This window comes from Dama dama, chromosome 12 (genome assembly GCF_033118175.1).
Source record: "Dama dama isolate Ldn47 chromosome 12, ASM3311817v1, whole genome shotgun sequence".
Classification (NCBI taxonomy): domain Eukaryota; kingdom Metazoa; phylum Chordata; class Mammalia; order Artiodactyla; family Cervidae; genus Dama; species Dama dama.
In genome coordinates, this window is record NC_083692.1 from 76436379 (window position 1) to 76455616 (window position 19238).

A 19238-nucleotide genomic window follows, 5' to 3' on the forward strand; every position below is an offset into this window, starting at 1 on the left:
GGCAGTAGGGCACTGGTCTCAGCAGCAATGCCAGTATCTTGCTGAAAAACTAGAAAGACATGTCTTTGCTCTCCGATCTCGTTGTACTCCTCTCCATTTAGGACAGATGGGACTCAACCTGCTACTTTCTTCTCAGCTATTTGAGGGCTAGAGAAAAGGCTTTCTTAAAAGAACTAGCTTCCTTAGAGGTCCACTGATCTCTGCATGCAAAGCTTTCTTTACGACCTATAGTTTTCTGCTCTTCATCCTGAAGTTCCTTGCTACTGACCCCAGATTTATTATGAGCCCCAATGGAAGAACTCACTTGAGGCTCTGTTGGCACAGCGTTGGCTGACTTCAACAGAAAGCTCCTTGGCTAAACACAGGGGGTCAGGAACATTTTTAATCTACACTCTTTCTAGAATTGACTTCTTTTTAGTTCAAATGCTTGTTACTTTGTTAATGAACTATTTAAAAAAAGACTGTAGATCTAAAATTCTAAGGGCCCATTCCTGGTGTGAGGAAGGTCAGAATCAATGATGATGAATGGAAAATAACTCGGTATGGTAATGCTTAAGCATTTCATTAACAAACCTATACAGAAGCTTAAATTTCTGTGAAGTCTGATCTGCTAATATTTTCCTATACTCTTTCTGGCTTTCATGCTTAGAAAATTCATGAGCATCCTAAATTTATCAAAAAATAGCTGTTACTTAAAAATATTAATTATCTATATTTAGAATTTATTTAATAATAGATGCTAAGGTAGGTGTCCAAATTTATTTGTTAACCTCTAGAGGACTGCAGAGGACCTTTAGTATTGGGCATGGAAGTGCCAAGAGGTTCCCCTAGGAAATCTCCTGGGTTCCAGACATAGTCCTCTTTTTATTTGATATGTAGCAACAACCCCATTTCTCCTTGGTAATTGGTATCAACCACCCTAGTCAGTAGAGTAACCTCATTTTCTATTCATTGGTTGTGAGACGTATATAGCCCAGATAGCCACATGGAAGTCTTATCTTCCAGTTCAGTGAAACCATTGCTGTGTTCCCTGGGGAAAGCATTATTTCTTTTAGAGAATAAGAACTAATACAACTCAAAGTTACAAACATTACATGCAAAAATCTTGCTAGTGAGTTACTGAAAATAACAGTGAAGGATCCACTCCCAGTGCCACCTCCTTGATTTCTGGAATCACGCATTCTGGCGATGGGGGAGACAACACCATTACTTATCTCCGTTGTAAAGCATACGTTGCAGCCGATGAGACAGAAAGCTGTCTTTTCAGAGTTGTTTTTCTACCGGTGCTCTTACAGAATCAATGTGTGTGAGGGCTCAGTCGTTCAGTCCCCTTTGTGACCCCATGGACTATGGTCCACCAGGCTCCTCTGTCCCTGGAATTTTTCAGGCAAGAATACTGGAGGGGGTTGCCATTTCCTACCCCAGGGGATCTTACTGACCCAGGGCTCAAACCTGCGTTTCTTGCATCTCTTGTATTGGCAGGTGGATCCTTTATCACTGTGCCACTTGGGAAGCCCATAGGATCAATAAGCCATGCTAAATTTAATCAGATCAGCCATTTCTGGATGATAGGGTATATGGTAAGAAAAATAATCCTGTGGGCGTGTGTCCATGGCTGTAATCTTTTGCTGTGAAAATCGTTTCTTCCTCAGAAGAAGTGCTGTGGGGAATATCTTGCTGAAATTAGGCATTCTGTGAGTTTATGAGGATGACGCTGGCAGAGTACAACAGCAGGTATAAGTGTCTATTCCAGTGAGAAAAAATCTCAGCCGTCTCCATCATAGGCGATATTTAATGTAATCCAGTCATCACCAGACATCTGGGGAGTCTCTCTGGGGAACGACACCACATCAGGGACTCAGTGTGAGTCTGTGTCATTGACAGATTAGGCCCTGAGCAATAGCATTAGTAACTTGGTAAGTGCAAATCAGTGCTTTTGAGCTCAGGCATAACTTTCAGACTGCTAGCAAGGCCGGATCATGAAGTCATGAGACCAAAGTGATGAAGCAGGCTTCACTGAGATGTTCCTTCCTCTGCAATCTCTGCAACTTTTGAGAGTACTTTGAGAAGGATTAGTGTTAACTCTTCCTTAAATGTTTGGTAGACTGACTCTATAGCTTTGGAGTCCAGTTCTCTGACCGTATTGGAGATTCTGAGGCAAACCCAATATTAATTAACTTATTCCTTTTCTATTTAATTCAGCCAGAGTCAGTTTCTGTTACTCATAAATAAGAACCTTGACTGATACACAATCTAATTCCAGCATTAGGCAAGTTAGGAAAAAAGAAGGGCATGGTATCAGAAGTGACTGTAAGAAGTCTAACGGTGCTCCTCAGAGGTGTTCTATAAATACTGGGCATCAATGTTCTTTCTTAATTGAGTTTTTAGTGCATAAGATTGTAGCTGTTTTCACTCTAGGCTGGGACTGGAGTTCGACAAAGGCAGATAACAGAACAGCTTTGCGATTTCCTCTGACCCAGACCTAAGACACTTCATCTTCCTCAAGTGGTTCTCTTTGCAGGATGATGTTGCCCCCACAAGATGGCATTGCCTCTCTCCTCAGACTCACTTTGTTTGAAATCAGCATGTTTGTATTGAAAGCAGAAGATTAAGTTTCCTTTGATTGGCTGGGTAAGAAACCTAAGGCTCTCCCTGGGACTGCAAGGGACTGGATGAGTACACCCAAGAAAAGAGCTAGACTGAGGAACCTGGCTTTATTTCAGGGTGAGAGCTGCGTCTTCCATGATCCCCCTAAAGAAGAAGAATGGAGAAGCTTCTGGTTCTGTCTTTGGTGATTCTGTGGCTTCAGCTGGCCAGTGAGTTGGGGCTCTTGGTGATGGGAAGAGGGTGACCAAAGTTCAGAGCCCACAAGACTGAGGGGCAAAATCTCTTTAATTGGGAAAAGTGAAAAGTGAAAGTGTTAGTCACTCAGTCCTGTCTAACTCTTTGAGACCCAATGGACTGTAGCCCGCCAGGCTCCTCTGTCCGTGGAATTTTCCAGGCAAGAATACTGGTGTGGGTTGCCATTCCCTGCTCCAGGAGATCTTCCTGACCCAGGGATCAAACCCACATCTCCTGCATTGGAGGCAGATTCTTTACCACTATGCCACCAGGAAAGCCTGTTAATTGGGAAATGTACCCTCAAATTATGGAAGGAAATGCAAACACTAATGAGTGAAAATACAGTGACTGACTCCTGGCCTCTGTCCTTGTGTTTCTGCCTAGAGGTGAATAGCCAGCAAGGAGAACAGAATCTTCAGACACTGAGCATCCAGGAGGGTGAAAATGTCACCATGAACTGCAGTTATAAAAGTATTACTATAACTGCCTTACAGTGGTACAGACAGGATTCAATGCGAGGCTTTGTTCATCTGATTTTAATGAGTTCAAATGAGAGACAGAAATATAGTGGGAGACTACACTTCACACTTGACAACTCCATCAAAAGCAGTTCCTTGTCCATCACGGCTTCCCAGGCTGAGAACGCGGCTACTTACCTCTGTGCTGCAGACCAACAGTGCTCCGCGGGCACCCGCAGCCCTAGCACAAACCTGCCAGAGCTGTCTCTTAGAAGCCGCAACAGTGTGCGGAGTTGGTGGTTTTGTCTTCCCACAAAGGAGAGTCTGCAAACGGCTAGCAACAAGAAAAGGAGCTCCTTTCAAATTCGATATTTTCGGTAGCGTGTCAGACTGTTGCTAAGGGCATGAGGTTTAGAACGGGAAACTGAAATGCCAGATTCAGCTCTGCCCATCCTGGCTGTGTCTTTAGCCATATCATCGATGTAGCAGCCTTCAGTTTCCTCAGTTTAAACAAAGGATTTAGACTGGATGAGCCTAAAGACCCTTCAAGTTCTAATTTTACCAGGTCACCTCTGGAGGATGAAGAAGGACTTCTCACTATAGAAGGGCTCATCTGTTATATGTGCAGCCCCCTCAAGACCTAGGGAGGGCTTTAAGATGCCTGAGATGATTTTAGTATTTCTCTAATTCCTGTATGGAAACAGTAGATTCATCAGGCATTAGAAATAAAAAGGATTTAGGACTGTTTCAATGAAACTTTTCACTTTAAACCTGAGGAGTGAAAATGTTATGTAATAATAGACACAAAGATCTCAGTCTTTGGAGTAAAAGAGACAAAGATGTGCATCTGATTCTGCCATTTATGATTTGTATGATTTCTAAGCTTCAATTTCTCCATTAAAGAGATGGGAATTTATCCAAAAGTCAGAATTTTTCCTCTTACAAGTGACAGATGTATGTTTTCTGCTATCAGCCCCTAAAGTATTGTTTTTTGAAAGTGGATACTTCTGTTTATTATCACATATATAACAGTTTTCCATCCATTGTATTCTTGTTCCTGGTAAGAGTAGTTTTCTTGATACAGTTTTGATGCTACTGAAAATGTGTTTGTGGACAAAGGGCATTTGTATTTATGTGACACTTGGTGGAAAATGTAGGAGGGCAGGGGAAAGGTTGGTAGGACTGTGGTTCCCACATTCCAGACCTTAAACCACCACCATCACCTATATCAGAATCACCTAGAACACTTTTGAAGAGCTGGGTTATTAGGAGCTTACTCAATCAGACTGATGCAGTGATGTATTTTTAATGAACATCATTTATATCAGATGTTGGTTCAGCTTCACATCACAAAAAACTCAGGTAACATTTTTAACAAGCTGGAATTTACTTCCCTCTCATATAAAGAAGCTCTATCGCATGTACCATGTGCAGTCCAGGACTGGTATACTAGCTTCATAATTTTGTGAGGAATCAAGGGTCTTCTTCCTGGCTGTTTCTTGTCCTTAAATTGTCACTTTTGTTTATATACTTTGCCAAAACAGCAAGAAGTCTATCCATTTTTTCCACCTTCCAAGAAGAACGTCAAGAGGCAACTGAGCACATGCTGGCCACGTCAACCATTTTCAGAAGCTTCACCCCGCAGCTCCTACTTACATTTCATTCACGAGTGTTAGTCCGTGTCTCCACATTTCTTACATCTGCAAAGGAGCCCGGGGTATCAGGATTTTTTCAGTCTCTGCATGTTGTTGCTCACAACAAAATTGTTGTTCTCAGTTCAGTTCAGTTTAGTCGCTCAGTTGTGTCCGACTCTTTGCGATCCCATGGACTGCAGCATGCCAGGCTTCCTTGTCCATCACCAGTTCCCAAAATTTGCTCAAATTGATGTCCATTGAGTCTGTGATGCCATCTAACCATCTCATCCTCTGTCATCCCCCTCTCCTTCTGCCTTCAATCTTTCCCAGCATCAGGGTCTTTTCCAGTGAATGAGTTCTTCACATCAGGTGGCCAAAGTATTGGAGCTTCAATTTCAGCATCAACCTTCTAATGAATATTCAGGACTGATTTCCTTCAGGATTGACTGGTTTGATCTCCTTGCTGTCCAAGAGACTCTCAAGAGTCTTTTCCAACACCACAGTTCAAAAGCATCAATTCTTTGGTGCTCAGCTTTCTTCATGGTCCAACTCTCACATCATACCTGACTACTGGAAAAATCATAGGTTTGACTATATGGACCTTTGTTGGCAAGGTAATGTGTCTGCTTTTTAATATGCTGTCTAGGTTGAGATATCAGGATCTTTTCAATTTCAGCATGTTGTCACTCACAACAAAATTTTGCTTCTACCATAATTGAAAAAGACACGTATACCCCAGTTTATTGAAGCACTATTTACAATGGCTAGGACAAGAAGCAACCTAGACACCCATTGACAGGTGAATGGATAAGGAAGTTGTGGTACATATGTACAGTGGAGTATCACTCAGCTATAAAAAGGAACGCATTTGAGTCAGTTCTAATGAGGTGGATGAACTTAAAGCCTATTGCACAGGGTGAAGTAAGCCAGAAAGAGAAAAACAAATATTATGTATTAATGCATATATATGGAATCTAGAAAGATGGTGATGATGACCTATTTGCAGGGCAGCAAAGGAGACACAGACATGAAGAACAGATTTAATTAAGGCAGAAATAAATGCAAAAGAAACAAAAAAGACCATAGCAAAAATCAACAAAGCTGAAAGCTGGTTTTAAGAAAAGATAAACAAAATTGACAAACTGTTATCAAGACTCATTAAGAAACAAAGGGAGAAGAACCAAATCAACAAAATTAGAAATGAAAATGGAGAGATCACAACAGACAACACTGAAATACAAAGGATCATAAGAGATTACTACCAGCAGCTCTATGCCAATAAAATGGACAACTTGGAAGAAATGGACAAATTCCTAGAAAAGTATAACTTTCCAAAACTGAACCAGGAAGAAATAGAACATCTTAACAGACCCATCACAAGCATGGAAATTGAAACTGTAATCAGAAATCTTCCAGCAAATAAAAGCCCAGGACCAGATGGCTTCACAGCTGAATTCTACCAAAAATTTAGAGAAGAGGTAACACCTATCTTACTCAAACTCTTCCAGAAAATTGCAGAAGAAGGTAAACTTCCAAACTCACTCTATGAGGCCACCATCACCCTAATTCCAAAACCAGACAAAGATGCCACAAAAAAAGAAAACTACAGGCCAATATCACTGATGAACATAGATGCAAAAATCCTTAACAAAATTCTAGCAAACAGAATCCAACAACATATTAAAAAGATCATACATCATGACCAAGTGGGCTTTATCCCAGGAATGCAATATCAATCATTATGCAATATCCGCAAATCAATGAATGTAATACACCACATTAACAAATTGAAAGATAAAAACCATATGATTATCTCAATAGATGCAGAAAAATCCTTTGACAAAATTCAACATCGATTTATGATAAAAACTCTCCAGAAAGCAGGGATAGAAGGAACATACCTCAACAAAATAAAAGCTATATATGACAAACCCACAGCAAACATTATCCTCAATGGTGAAAAATTGAAAGCATTTCCCCTAAAATCAGGAACAAGATAAGGGTGCCCACTCTCACCACTACTATTCAACATGATTTTGGAAGTTCTGGCCACAGCAATCAGAGCAGAAAAAGAAATAAAAGGAATCCAGATAGGAAAAGAAGAAGTGAAACTCTCGCTATTTGCAGATGACATGACCCTCTACATAGAAAACCAATGCCTCAAGACTTCTCTCTCCATTGGATTTCCAGGTGAGAATACTGGAGTGGGTTGCCATTTCCTCCTCCAGGGGATCTTCCTGACCCAGGGATTGAATCCACATCTCCTACATAGGCAGGTGGATTCTTTACCACTGAGCCACCCGGGAAGTATCTTTGGTATTAGCATCATTCAATTTCCTTCTTCTTTTCTATCCATTAATGTGTTCTTTATTTTAAACCTCCTCAAAAAGCTGATAATATTTAGTGAAAAAAGTAATCTTTAGAGGTTTATGGATAAATTCTTGGAGTATAGTGGGGATTGGCAAAGGATAGCCAGAGGGCAAAGTAGCTTGATATTTATGTTTATAAATAAAGTTTTGTTGAAAGACAGCCATGCTCATTTATTTATGCATTGACCATGGATGCTTTGTGCTATACCAGCATGGTTGTAGCAGAGCCTGTACGACTTCAAAACCTAAACTATTTACTATTTGACCCTTTATGAACAAAAATGCCTGCCAACCTACAGGGTGTAGGAATTATATTAGAACTTTTCGATCTGGATTTTTTTGTTTGATGACAACAAATTAAATAATAAAGGCATATTTCTAATCATCTGTTGGGCCAATTTAGAATACTCCCCGTCTTTCTGAAGATTTTGTGTTATGTCATTTTTTAATCTAATTAAAGACAAATGGAATAATGACACTTTACAAATAAAAGCATCATAGGTCTTTAAATAGATAAAAGTTTTAAGAATATTTTTAAACATTTAAAAAGTTTGAATGTATCAACATGCAATTCAGTAGAAAAAAGAGTAGCAGTAAATGCATTCTATTTTTTCAGTGCTGATTTTTTGATGCTTTGTTCAATAATAGAGTTATATAATGCTGACTTAAATGGATATTTTTGAATAGAAGTAAAAATACTGGAAATCAGTAATCACAGGAATTCAGACAACAGTGTGGAGAAGGCAATGGCAACCCTCTCCAGTACTCTTGCCTGGACAATCCCATGGAAGGAGGAGCCTGGTAGGCTGCAGTCCATGGGGTCGCTAAGTGTCAGAAAGGACTGAGCGTCTTCACTTTCACTTTTCACTTTCATACATTAGAGAAGAAAATGGCAACCCACTCCAGTGTTCTTGCCTGGAGAATCCCAGGGACAGAGGAGCCTGGTGGGCTGCCGTCTATGGGGTCGCACAGAGTCAGACACGACTGAAGCGACATAGCAGCAGCAGCAGCAAATAGTGCATTAAGCTCCAAATCATCTCAATCAGGTGAATTGTTGAATGACACAATCTATAGCTTTCTTCTAATGAGATTTCACCACCTCTTTAGTTTCAGCAAAATATCACTCCTCACATTGATGTTTTAATATGAATTTTATTAACTTTGTATTTTGTATGCATGGGCTTCCTTGATAGCTCAGTTGGTAAAGAATCCGCCTGCAATGCAGGAGACCCTGGTTCGATTTCTACATCAGGAAGATCCGTTGGAGAAGGGATAGGTTACCTCTCCATATTCTAGAGCTTTGCTTGTGGCTCAACTGGCAAAGAATCCGTCTGCAATGCAGGATCTGGGTTTGATCCCTGGGTTGGGAAGATCCCTGGAGAAGAGAAAGGCTACCCACTCCAGTACTCTGGCCTGGAGAGCCCCATGTAGTTCACGGGGTCGCAAAGAGTTAGACTCGACTAAGCGACTTTCACTTTGGTGATTAAGAACTGTGAACCGAAGACATTTATATTTAACCTGAGTTTTGTATGTATAAAACTGCTATATCATGTTTTAAATAGTCAGTATGAGAGTGGTCTCTTACATGAAGAACTGTGCCTTAGTTTGAGAAGTGCCTAATGCCCCTGTGTTCAGACCCTAGACATGCCGCTGGAAGAAGCTTATCATACCGCGGGCCTGAGAACTATTTCTCGTAGAGACTATACTTCATAAACAGATCATTGTACACCTGGACATGTCCACTCATTCACTTATTCATTCATTTTTCAAATATTTTTAAACCATTTGCTCTGAACTAGTGTTTTGTGTATTTTGAGAAGTTGGCCACTGAGATTAATAAGATTAAGTTCCTGATCTCAGGTGCATCAAGCCTAGTTTGAAAAACAACACACAAATGTTACTGGATTGATAGCACTGCCCTGAAAACCCATATAAGGCAACCTCACACCTGACTGCAGCCACAAAGTCTTCATGCCTTAAAATGGTTTATGTTAGCAAAGAACAATGTTTTGACTTCTTACCATAATACAACCATACTTTCCATGAAATAAATCCTAGAAAAAAGAAGCAGCTGTGAAATGACTTTGTTATATCTTCTGCTGGGTTCACTTCACTTGCACAAATAATTGCACAGGAACCTAGACAAACAGGCTGATAGACACTGAGCAGACAGTTCTTCCCAGTGAGATCCCTGAATCTCTAATAAAATAAATACACAGGAGCCTGATAAACACCACACACATGCCTTTGAAATGAAGCAAGCCTGGTTAATATATTAAGCATCTGAACTCGATTTTCTAAAGACTCTACCAGAAAATTACTAGAGCTAATCAATGAATATAGTAAAGTTGCAGGACATAAAATTAACACAGAGAAATCCCTTGCATTCCTATACACTAACAATGAGAAAACAGAAAGAGAAATTAAGGAAACAATACCATTCACCACTGCAACAAAAAGAATGAAATACTTAGAAGTGTATCTACCTAAAGAAACAAAAGATCTATACATAAAAACTATAAAACACTGATGAAAGAAATCAAAGAGGACACAAATAGATGGGAGAAATATACCATGTTCATGGATTGGAAGAATCAATATTGTGAAAATGAGTACACTACCCAAAGCAATCTATAGATTCAACTCAATCCCTATCAAGCTACCAATGGTATTCTTCACAGAACCAGAACAAATAATTTCACAATTTGTATGGAAGTACAAAAAACCTTGAATAGCCAAAGCAATCTTGAGAAAGAAGAATGGAACTGGAGGAATCAACCTGCCTGACTTCAGGCTCTACTACAAAGCCACAGTCATCAAGACAGTATGGTACTGGCACAAAGACAGAAATATAGATCAATGGAACAAAATAGAAAGCCCAGAGATAAATCCACATACCTATGGACACCTTATCTTCAACAAAGGAGGCAAGAATATACAGTGGAAAAAAGACAACCTCTTTAACAAGTGGTGCTGGGAAAACTGGTCAACCACTTGTAAAAGAATGACTTTCTAAAAAAAAAAAAAAATACTTAGTTGAATTAAAACAAGAATGTGACAAGTGCTATCATCTAAGTATGGTCCAGGGGCCCCAAAGGAGGCCTTTTCAGGGAGGTTTACCAAACTCCCTGAGGTTTCTCTCTTTTATTGAAGATTATTATTCAGCCCAAGATTCACCTTGGATCTTTGCCCTCCGCATGCTACCCCCTTGCCCCTATCTCTCTCCCTTTCCCTCTTTTTGCCCACATCTCTCCTTTCTTGTCCAGTGGTCCACACATTTCTAGGTTCCATCTCAATCCCACAGTGAGACAGTTTTGGTAAACCCCGCCAGTACTGGTGCCTGGAAGCTGCTTCCATGAAGTAAGCTGGGCAGTGTTAGCACTCATCTCATCTGTCTTCCTTATCTCTGTGCTACCTGATGTCCAAGGTCCAAAATTTGTTTCATGTATTTTGTCCAGTTTTCTAGTTGTAAGGTCAACTCTACCTTTAACTCTGAAAAAGAAGTAAGGGTAATTTTTTTTTTTTTTTTGGTATTTTTACAAATGTGTCATTTGACGATGGTAGGGTATGTAATAATAACCTTATCATTCAACCATACATTATTTGAGACCTGCTGTAGATAAGGTTTCTTCCATGGCATGTTGACTGAGTCTTGGGGATGAACAGAGCTAATTCAGGTAAAGAACTTGAGGAGAGCAGGGAGCACTTTCCATTCAGGAGGAACCTTCTCTGATTCATGGGTATCTTGGAGACACATTGAAGGAAGAAATCTCTGACTATTCCATCTAGAAATTGTAACTGGGGTTTCTTGAGAAGCTAGAGATACCTGTGCCATGCAAAAAATTATGGAAATAATAATAGTTTGCCTAAGCACTGTTATGTTTAGGACTCTCTTCTTAGGGTCCTGTCCCATTCTCCTGTATGTACCCCACAAGCTATTGTCAGGAGAAACAGGTCAGAACGGGCTGTGGTGCAATTTTCACGATCACCACCAGAGGGCGGGGCTTCCTTCAGATGCCGTTCCTCTTGTGTTCAGGAGCCGGTTTGACTTGCCTACTCTGTAGCCACAAGACGGAATACTGCTATTGTGCAGAAAGGGGCTCTCCGTTTCTGAGTGAGGAGCTTCTGTAACATCCAGATGGAGACTAGATTCGTTAGACTGGTGTATTCCAGGGAACAAGGACCGTTTTCTTTTGCCAGCATGCATTCTGCCACTCACTCAGTTCTTCTGATCATCTTAATATTCAGTAAGTAACATTTTATTCCAAAGCTTAATGATTTTTCACTTTCCTATAACTGTAGGTAAGTTTTGTTTTTCTTCTCTGACTGAAAACTCCTCTCCTGTGCATTTCTATCATAACAAAGTGATTTTCTTGTAGGAGGGACCAATGGTGACTCAGTGAACCAGACAGAAGGCCCAGTGACTGTCTCAGAGGGGGCTCTCATGACCCTGAACTGCACTTACCAGACTGCTGGTTCGGCTCTCTATCTGTTCTGGTACGTTAAGCATCTCAACAAAGCTCCCCAACTCCTCCTGAAGGGCTCGATGACAAACCAGAGGCCCGAGCATGAAGGTTTTCAGGCCACTCTTGTTAAGAGGGACAGCTCCTTCCACCTGCAGAAACAGGCAGTGCAAACATGAGACTCAGCTGTGTACTACTGTGCTCTGAGTGGCACAGTGATGGAGGGCTGCAGGGGGAGCTGAGCACAAACCCAGATGCAGATGGGGCTCCGACTGTGGGCAGACCCGGAAGGGGGTGTTGTTTCTCTTTCAGAGGTACTGTCAAAGCACTCCCAGCTCTGATACTCTGAGCCAAGGACCTTGGAATTCTTGGATTGCCCGACAGAGGAATCTGGGCAGGACAGTGTAAGAGGAACCTAAGCGTTTTTCTCCAGAAATGCCTGTTTTCAGCCCATCCACATGCCCCCAGATGGCATAGAATCCCTTGAAGTGACATTATCTCTTCAACAGCAATTCAGATTATATATGCTGAAATATTTCACAATGTGTTAATGAAAATTCCAGGGCTCATTGTTGATGGACAACTGTGTGATCTGGAAGCTAGTCTCTGGTTTTGAAAATTCAGGCCAAGATTGTGTATCCTGATGAGTTTCACCTGCAGACACTCCATCTTCAGTGACTGGAGCTTTATTCTCTCTTTCCTTGACTTTTCCATCCCTTCTGGTGGCTCCAGAAATGCTGCTACCTAAGTAAATTCCAAGAGGATAGTTTCTGACAAGGTATTCCTTCTGTCAAGGGCCCTGTGGATCAGAGCAGCCCACTCTGTAAATATTACAGGTGTTGTGTGTATTGTTTGTATTCATACTGGGTACAGGATATTCTCTTTGCTAATAACCTCATCTCAGGGAAATGGATGCCAAAGAATGTTCAAATTACCATACAGTTGCACTCATTTCACATGTTAGCAAGATTATGCTAAAAATCCTTCAAGCTATGCTTCAGCAGTACATGAACCAAGAATTTCAGATGTACAAGCTGAGTTTAGAAAAGGCTGAGGTACCAGAGCAGATCCAATATCTGCTGGATCACAGCAAAAGCAAGGGAATTAAAAAAAAAAAATCTACTTCTGCTTCACTGACTACGCTAAAGCCTTTGACTGTGTGGATCAAAACAAACTGTGGAAAATTCTTAAAGAGATGGGGATACCCAAGAAAGCTGTATGCAGGACAAGAAGCAACAGTTAGTACTGCACAGGGAACAATGGACTGGTTCAAAATTGGGAAAGGAGTACATCAAGGTTATATATTGTCACCCTGCTTATTTAACTCATATGCAGAGTACATCAGGTGAAATGCAGGGCTGGATGACTCAAAAGCTGGAATCAAGCTTGCCAGGAGAAATATCAACAACCTCAGATATGCAGATGACACCACTCTGATGGCAGAAAGTGAAAAGAAACTAAAGAACATCTTGATGCAGGTGAAAGAGGAGAGTGAAAAAGCTGGATTAAAACTCAACATTAAAAAAAAAACTAAGATTATGGTATTCAGTCCCATCATTTTATAGCAAATAGATGGGGAAAATGTGGAAACAGTGACAGATTTAATTTTCTTGGGCTTCAAAATCACTGCAAATGGTGACTGCAGCCATGAAATTAAAAGATGCTTGCTCCTTGGAAGAAAAGCTATGACCAACCTAGACAGCATGTAAAAAAGCAGAGACATTACTTTACCAGCAAAGGTCCATATAGTAACAGCTATGGTTTTCCCAGTAATCATGAATGGACGTGAGAGTTGGACTCTAAAGAAAGCTGAGTGCGAAAGAATTGATGCTTTCTAGCTGTGGTGTTGGAGAAGACTCTCAAGAGTCCCTTGTCAGCAAGGAGATCAAACCAGTCCTTCCTAAAGGATATCAACCGTGAATATTCATTGGAAGGACTGATGTGAAGCTGAAGTTCCAATATTTTGGCCACCTGATGTGAAGAACCAATTCACTAGAGAAGACCCTGATGCTGGGAAAGATTGAGGGCAAGAGGATAAGGAGGTGACAGAGGATAAGATGGTTGGATGGCATCACTGACTCAATGGATGTGAGTTTAGCAAACTCTGGGAGATAGTGAAGGACAGGGAAGGACACATACCTGCAACATTTACAGACTGAGCTGCTCTGATCCACAGGGCCCTTCAGAAGGAATATCTTGTCCAGAAGCTCTCCTCTTGGAACTTACTTAGGCAGCAGCATTTCTGGAGCAACCAGAAGGGATGGAAAAGTCAAGGAAAGAAAGAATAAAGCTCCTGGCATGCTGCAGTTCATGGGGTGGTAAAGAGTCAGACATGACCTAGGGACTCAACGACAACAAAAACAGGGAAAATTAATTCATCAATCAGTCATATTTCAGACACATGGAAAGAGTGTTTATGCACTCTTACAATAAGCTATCTTGGCAGCAGAGTGAGCTTTTTCACCTGCTCAAGAAACTGGGAGAAAGTATCACCCACTCCCAAAGCAGGAACGTCTCCACACTCCTCTGCTCATGAGCGGGATGCGGAGCCACTGTGCTCCCTGCTCTGCGTCTCTGATACAATCAGGCCATCTGCAACTTTGAGGACCAGACTTTCTGGCAGGACAGTGGTGGGCACACAGGTGGGAAGAGATGGATGTTTTACTGCTGGGCAGTCTGTGCGATATGGCCAGAATACTGAATCATTGTCATTTCATAATTTACAGGCATGCGTTATTTGCTAAGTTTTGTCTGATTCTTTGCGACCCCGTGGACTGTAGCCCACCAGGCTCCTCTGTCCATGGAATTTTCCAGGCAAGAAACTGGAGTGGGTTGCTATTCCCTTCTACTGGGGACCTTTCTCACCCAGGGATCGAACCCTCATCTCCTCAATTGGCAGGCAGATTCTTTATCACTTAGCACCTGGGAAGCTCAATTTATAGACACAACTACTTAAATGCAGTTTAATAGTTACAGTAGTTTTATGGTCTTGGCAGATGTAGTCACCATCATCACTTAGGGTGGGTCTGGACACCCACCTGAAGGTGAGCACTGCCTTCCTCCCTAACATCCTAGAGTCCTGCACACTGGGTGCTGGCCACCTGTGCCCTGGGTGTTCAGCATCTTAATAAACAGGCCTAGAAATGGAAAGGGAGATGAAAGAGCAAAAATAAATCTTAACGGTGGGAAAATAAAAGTATTCTAGCTGGTTTTATTTCCCTGGTAGTAACTACTTCAGTTCTCTGCTTTCAGTCTGATCCCTCATTTCACGTACTGGGGGCCAGGCTGGTGGGAGTACAGACAGGGCATAGGATTTTTTTTTTTTTTTTTTTTGCCCACCTGCTCCTCAATCAACTGAACGCCATTTGTGGTAGGAAATGTTTTCCACATTGTAGACAACCCTGCAAATTTCCAGAATGAATGCTGGAGGGATTCCTGAAAATGCACAAGAGTTTAAGACAATCTAGGTGATCTGCTGAGCCAGAGAGGCCTGCCAGCATGATAACTTCAACTCAAGATTCTAATTTTAGGGAGAGTGTTGGTTCAGTGACTGGGGCTCTGCACTCACATTGCTGGAGGCCCAGGTTCAATCCCTGGTCAGGGAACTAGATCCCACAAGCCTAAACTAAGACCTGGTGCAGACAAAAGAACAAAACAAGCAAAAAGAACAGCTCAGCATCAGATGTGCATTAAAAATGATCCCAGTTTTGGTAAGAACTAACAAAGTTCATTTTAACTTGGGAGAAAATCTCAGTAGTGAAAAAAGGCACATTTGAAGAAGACTGTTCTTGAGTTCAGCTGACTTAGTCACAGCCGTTGTTACTGGACTGACAACACTGAGAGCCCTGTAAGGCACCCTCACAGCTGTCTGCAGCCACAATGTCCCCAAGCCTTAAAATGGTTTATGTCACCAAAGAACAATGTTCTGACTTCTTACCATATTATAGTTAGACTTTGCATAAAGTAAACCCTATCCTAGAGGAAATAACAAGCTATGAAATGACCCCATTAAATCTTCTGGTGGGTTCACTTCACTAGCACAAATAATTTCACAGGGAACTAGACAAACAGGCTGACAGACACTGAGCAAACAGTTCTTTCCACTGAGATTCCTGAATCCCTAATAAATAAACAGAAGACAGATAAATACCACACACATGCCTCTGGAATGAAGAGTGTCTGGCTAGTATATTCAGCATCTAAACTTGACATTCTAAAGAAAATACTTAGCTGAATTAAAGCAAGAATGTGACAAGAGGTAAAAAGATGTTTCAAGAACCAGATTACCTAAGTAAGGTCACCTGTGCCTCATGAGGCTAAAGGTGTAAGGTTGCTGTCACCCAGGATGGTCCAACTCCCCACCACTCTCCCCCCCAAACCCTGCCTTGCACTTATTTATCTTCTTCTTTCATATTTGTCAACATTCCTCCCCTTTGGTACAGAGGTCCACAAGTTTTAGGTATTTCAGGATCTCCGTTCTCCTATTCTGTCTCAATCCCACAGAGAGACAGCTGCACTATTTTTGGTAAATCCCTCATGCACTGGTGCCTAGAAACTGCCTCCATGAAGTAAGATGGGCAATGTTAGTACTCATCTCACCTGTTTTCCTTCTCTCTGTGCTACCTGATGTTCAAGGTCCAAAAATAGTTTTCTAGTTGGAAGATCAACTCTACCGTTATCAATGAAAAAGAAGTCACATATTTTATTTTTATTGTGTTTTACAAATCTGTCATTCCATGATAAATCAGGATAATAACCTTATCATTTAACTACACATTATTTGACACCTGCCTTAGATAAAATTTTCTTCACGGCATGTTGACAGAGTCAACATGAATATAACTACTTCAGAGAAATGACTTGGGGAGAGGAGGAAGCACTTTCCATACACAGGGATCCTTCTCTGACCCATGGGAATCAGAGATACACACGAGGAAGAAACCTCTGACTATTCCATCTAGAAATTGTAACTGGGGTTTCTTGTGAAGCTAGAGATACCTGTGCCATGCAAAAAATTATGGAAGTAATAATAGAATATTTCCCTAAGCACGGTTATATTTAGGACTCTCTTCCTAGGGTCCTGTCCCATTCTCCTGCATGTAATCCCACAAGCTGTTATCAGGAGGAATAGGTTAGACTCCACTGTGGTGCAATTCTCACGACCACCACCAGAGGGCGGGGCTTCCTTCAGATGCGGTTCCTCGTGTTCAGGAGCTGGTTTCACTTGCCTACTTTGCACCCACAAGACAGATGACTGCTGCTGTGCAGAAAGGGGCTCTCCTTTTCTGAGTGAGGAGCTTTTGTAACATCCAGATGGAGACTAGATTCGTTAGACTGGTGTATTCCAGGGAACAAGGACCGTTTTCTTTTGCATACATGCATTCAGTCACTCACTCAGTTCTTCTGATCATCTTACTATTCAGTAAGTAACATTTTATTCTAAAGCTTAATGATTTTTCACTTTCCTATAACTGTCGATAAGTTTTGTTTTTCTTCTCTGACTGAAAACGCCTCTGCTGTGCATTTCTATCATAACAAAGTGATTTTTCTTGTAGGAGGGACCAGTGGTGACTCAGTGAACCAGACAGAAGGCCCAGTGACTGTCTCAGAGGGGGCGCTCATGACCCTGAACTGCACATACCAGACTGCTGGTTCAGCTCCCTATCTTTTCTGGTATGTCCAGCATCTCAACAAAGCTCCCCAACTCTTCCTGAAGGGCTTAACAGCAGACAAGAAGGTAGAGCATGAAGGCTTTCAGGCCACTCTTGTTAAGAGGGACAGATCCTTCCACCTGCAGAAGCGGGCAGTGCAAACATCAGACTCGGCTGTGTACTACTGTGCTCTGAGTGACACAGTGATGGAGGGCTGCAGGGGGAGCTGAGCACAAACCCAGATGCAGATGGGGCTCCGGCTGTGGGCAGACCCAGAAGGGCGTGTTGCTTCTCTCTCCAGTGTGCTATGCTAGAGGTCTTGTCAAAGTTCTTCCAGGTCTGCTCCTCAGAGCCAATTGGACCTAGGAATTCTTGGGTTGCCCTACAGAGAGGAATCTGGGACAGGACAGTTCATAAAGGAACCTAACCATTTTTCTCCAGAAATGCCTGTTTTCAGCCCATCCACATGCACCCAGATGGCATAGAATCCCTTGAAGTGATATTAACTCTTCAACAGCAATTCAGATTATATATGCTGAAATATTTCACAATGTGTTAATGAAAGTTCCAAGGCACATTGTTAATGGATGACTGTGTGACCTGGAAGCTAGTCTCTGGTTTTTAAAATTCAGGCCAGGATTGTGTACCCTGCTGAGTTTCACCTGCAGACACTCCATCTTCAGTGACTGGAGCTTTATTCTCTCTTTCCTTGACTTTTCCATCCCTTCTGGTTGCTCCACCGATGCTGCTGCCTAAGTAAGTTCCAGGAGGAGAACTTCCTGAAAAGATATTCCTTCTGTCAAGGGCCCTGTGGATCAAAGCAGCCCACTCTGTAAATATTGCAGGTGTTGTGTGTATTGTTTGTATTCAAACTGGGTACAGGATATTCTCTTTGCTAATAACCTCATCTCAGGGAAATGAATGCCAAAGAATGTTCAAATTACCATACAACTGCACTCATTTCACATGTTAGCAAGATTATGCTCAAAATCCTTCAAGCTATGCTTCAGCAGTACGTGAACCAAGAATTTCAGATGTACAAGCTAAGTTTAGAAAAGGCAGAGGAACCAGCGATCAAATTACCAACAACCACTGGATCACAGGAAAAAGCAAGGGAATTAAAAAAAGTCTACTTCTGCTTCATTGACTATGCTAAATCCTTTGACTGTGTGGATCACAACAAGCTGTGGAAATTTCTAAAGAGATGGGAATACCGAAGAAACCTGTATTCAGGACAAGAAGCAACAGTTAGTACTGCACATGGAACAATGGACTGGTTCAAATTTGGAAAAAGAGTACTTTAAGGCTATATATTGTCACCCTGCTTATTTAACTTATATATGGAGTACATTAGGTGAAATGCAGGGCTGGATAACTTACAAGCTGGAATCAAGATTGCCAGGAGAAATATCAACAACCTCAGATATGGAGATGATACCACTCTAATGGCAGAAAGCAGAGAGAAGCTAAAGAGCCTCTTGATGAGGGTGAAAGAGGAGAGTGAAAAAACTGGAGTAAAACTCAACATTCAAAAATGTGAGATTATGGCATCTGGTCCCATCACTTCATGGCCAATAGATGGGGAAAAAGTGGAAACAATGACAGATTTTACTTTCTTGGGCTCCAAAGTCACTGCAGATGGTGACTGCATTCATAAAATTAAAAGACTCTTGATCCTTGGAAGAAAAGATATGACAAACCTAGACAGTGTATTAAAAAGCAGAGACATTACTTTGCTGACAAAGGTCCCTATAGTCAGAGCTATGGTTTACCCAGTAATCATGTATGAATGTGAATGTTGGACCATAAAGAAAGCTGAGCG

The 19238-nt window shown here is 41.5% G+C and overlaps 1 pseudogene and 1 gene segment (V, D, J or C); both read left to right on the top strand.

The window, feature by feature from the left end:
- The first annotated feature begins 2764 nt into the window (after window positions 1–2764).
- LOC133066936 (T cell receptor alpha variable 17-like) lies at window positions 2765–3680 on the top strand. The segment is given in 2 exon segments: window positions 2765–2816; window positions 3226–3680. Coding segments are annotated over 2 exon segments (507 nt in total).
- Window positions 3681–17050: 13370 nt separating this feature from the next.
- Window positions 17051–17843, top strand: LOC133066938 (T cell receptor alpha variable 18-like; annotated as a pseudogene).
- Window positions 17844–19238: the final 1395 nt, after the last annotated feature.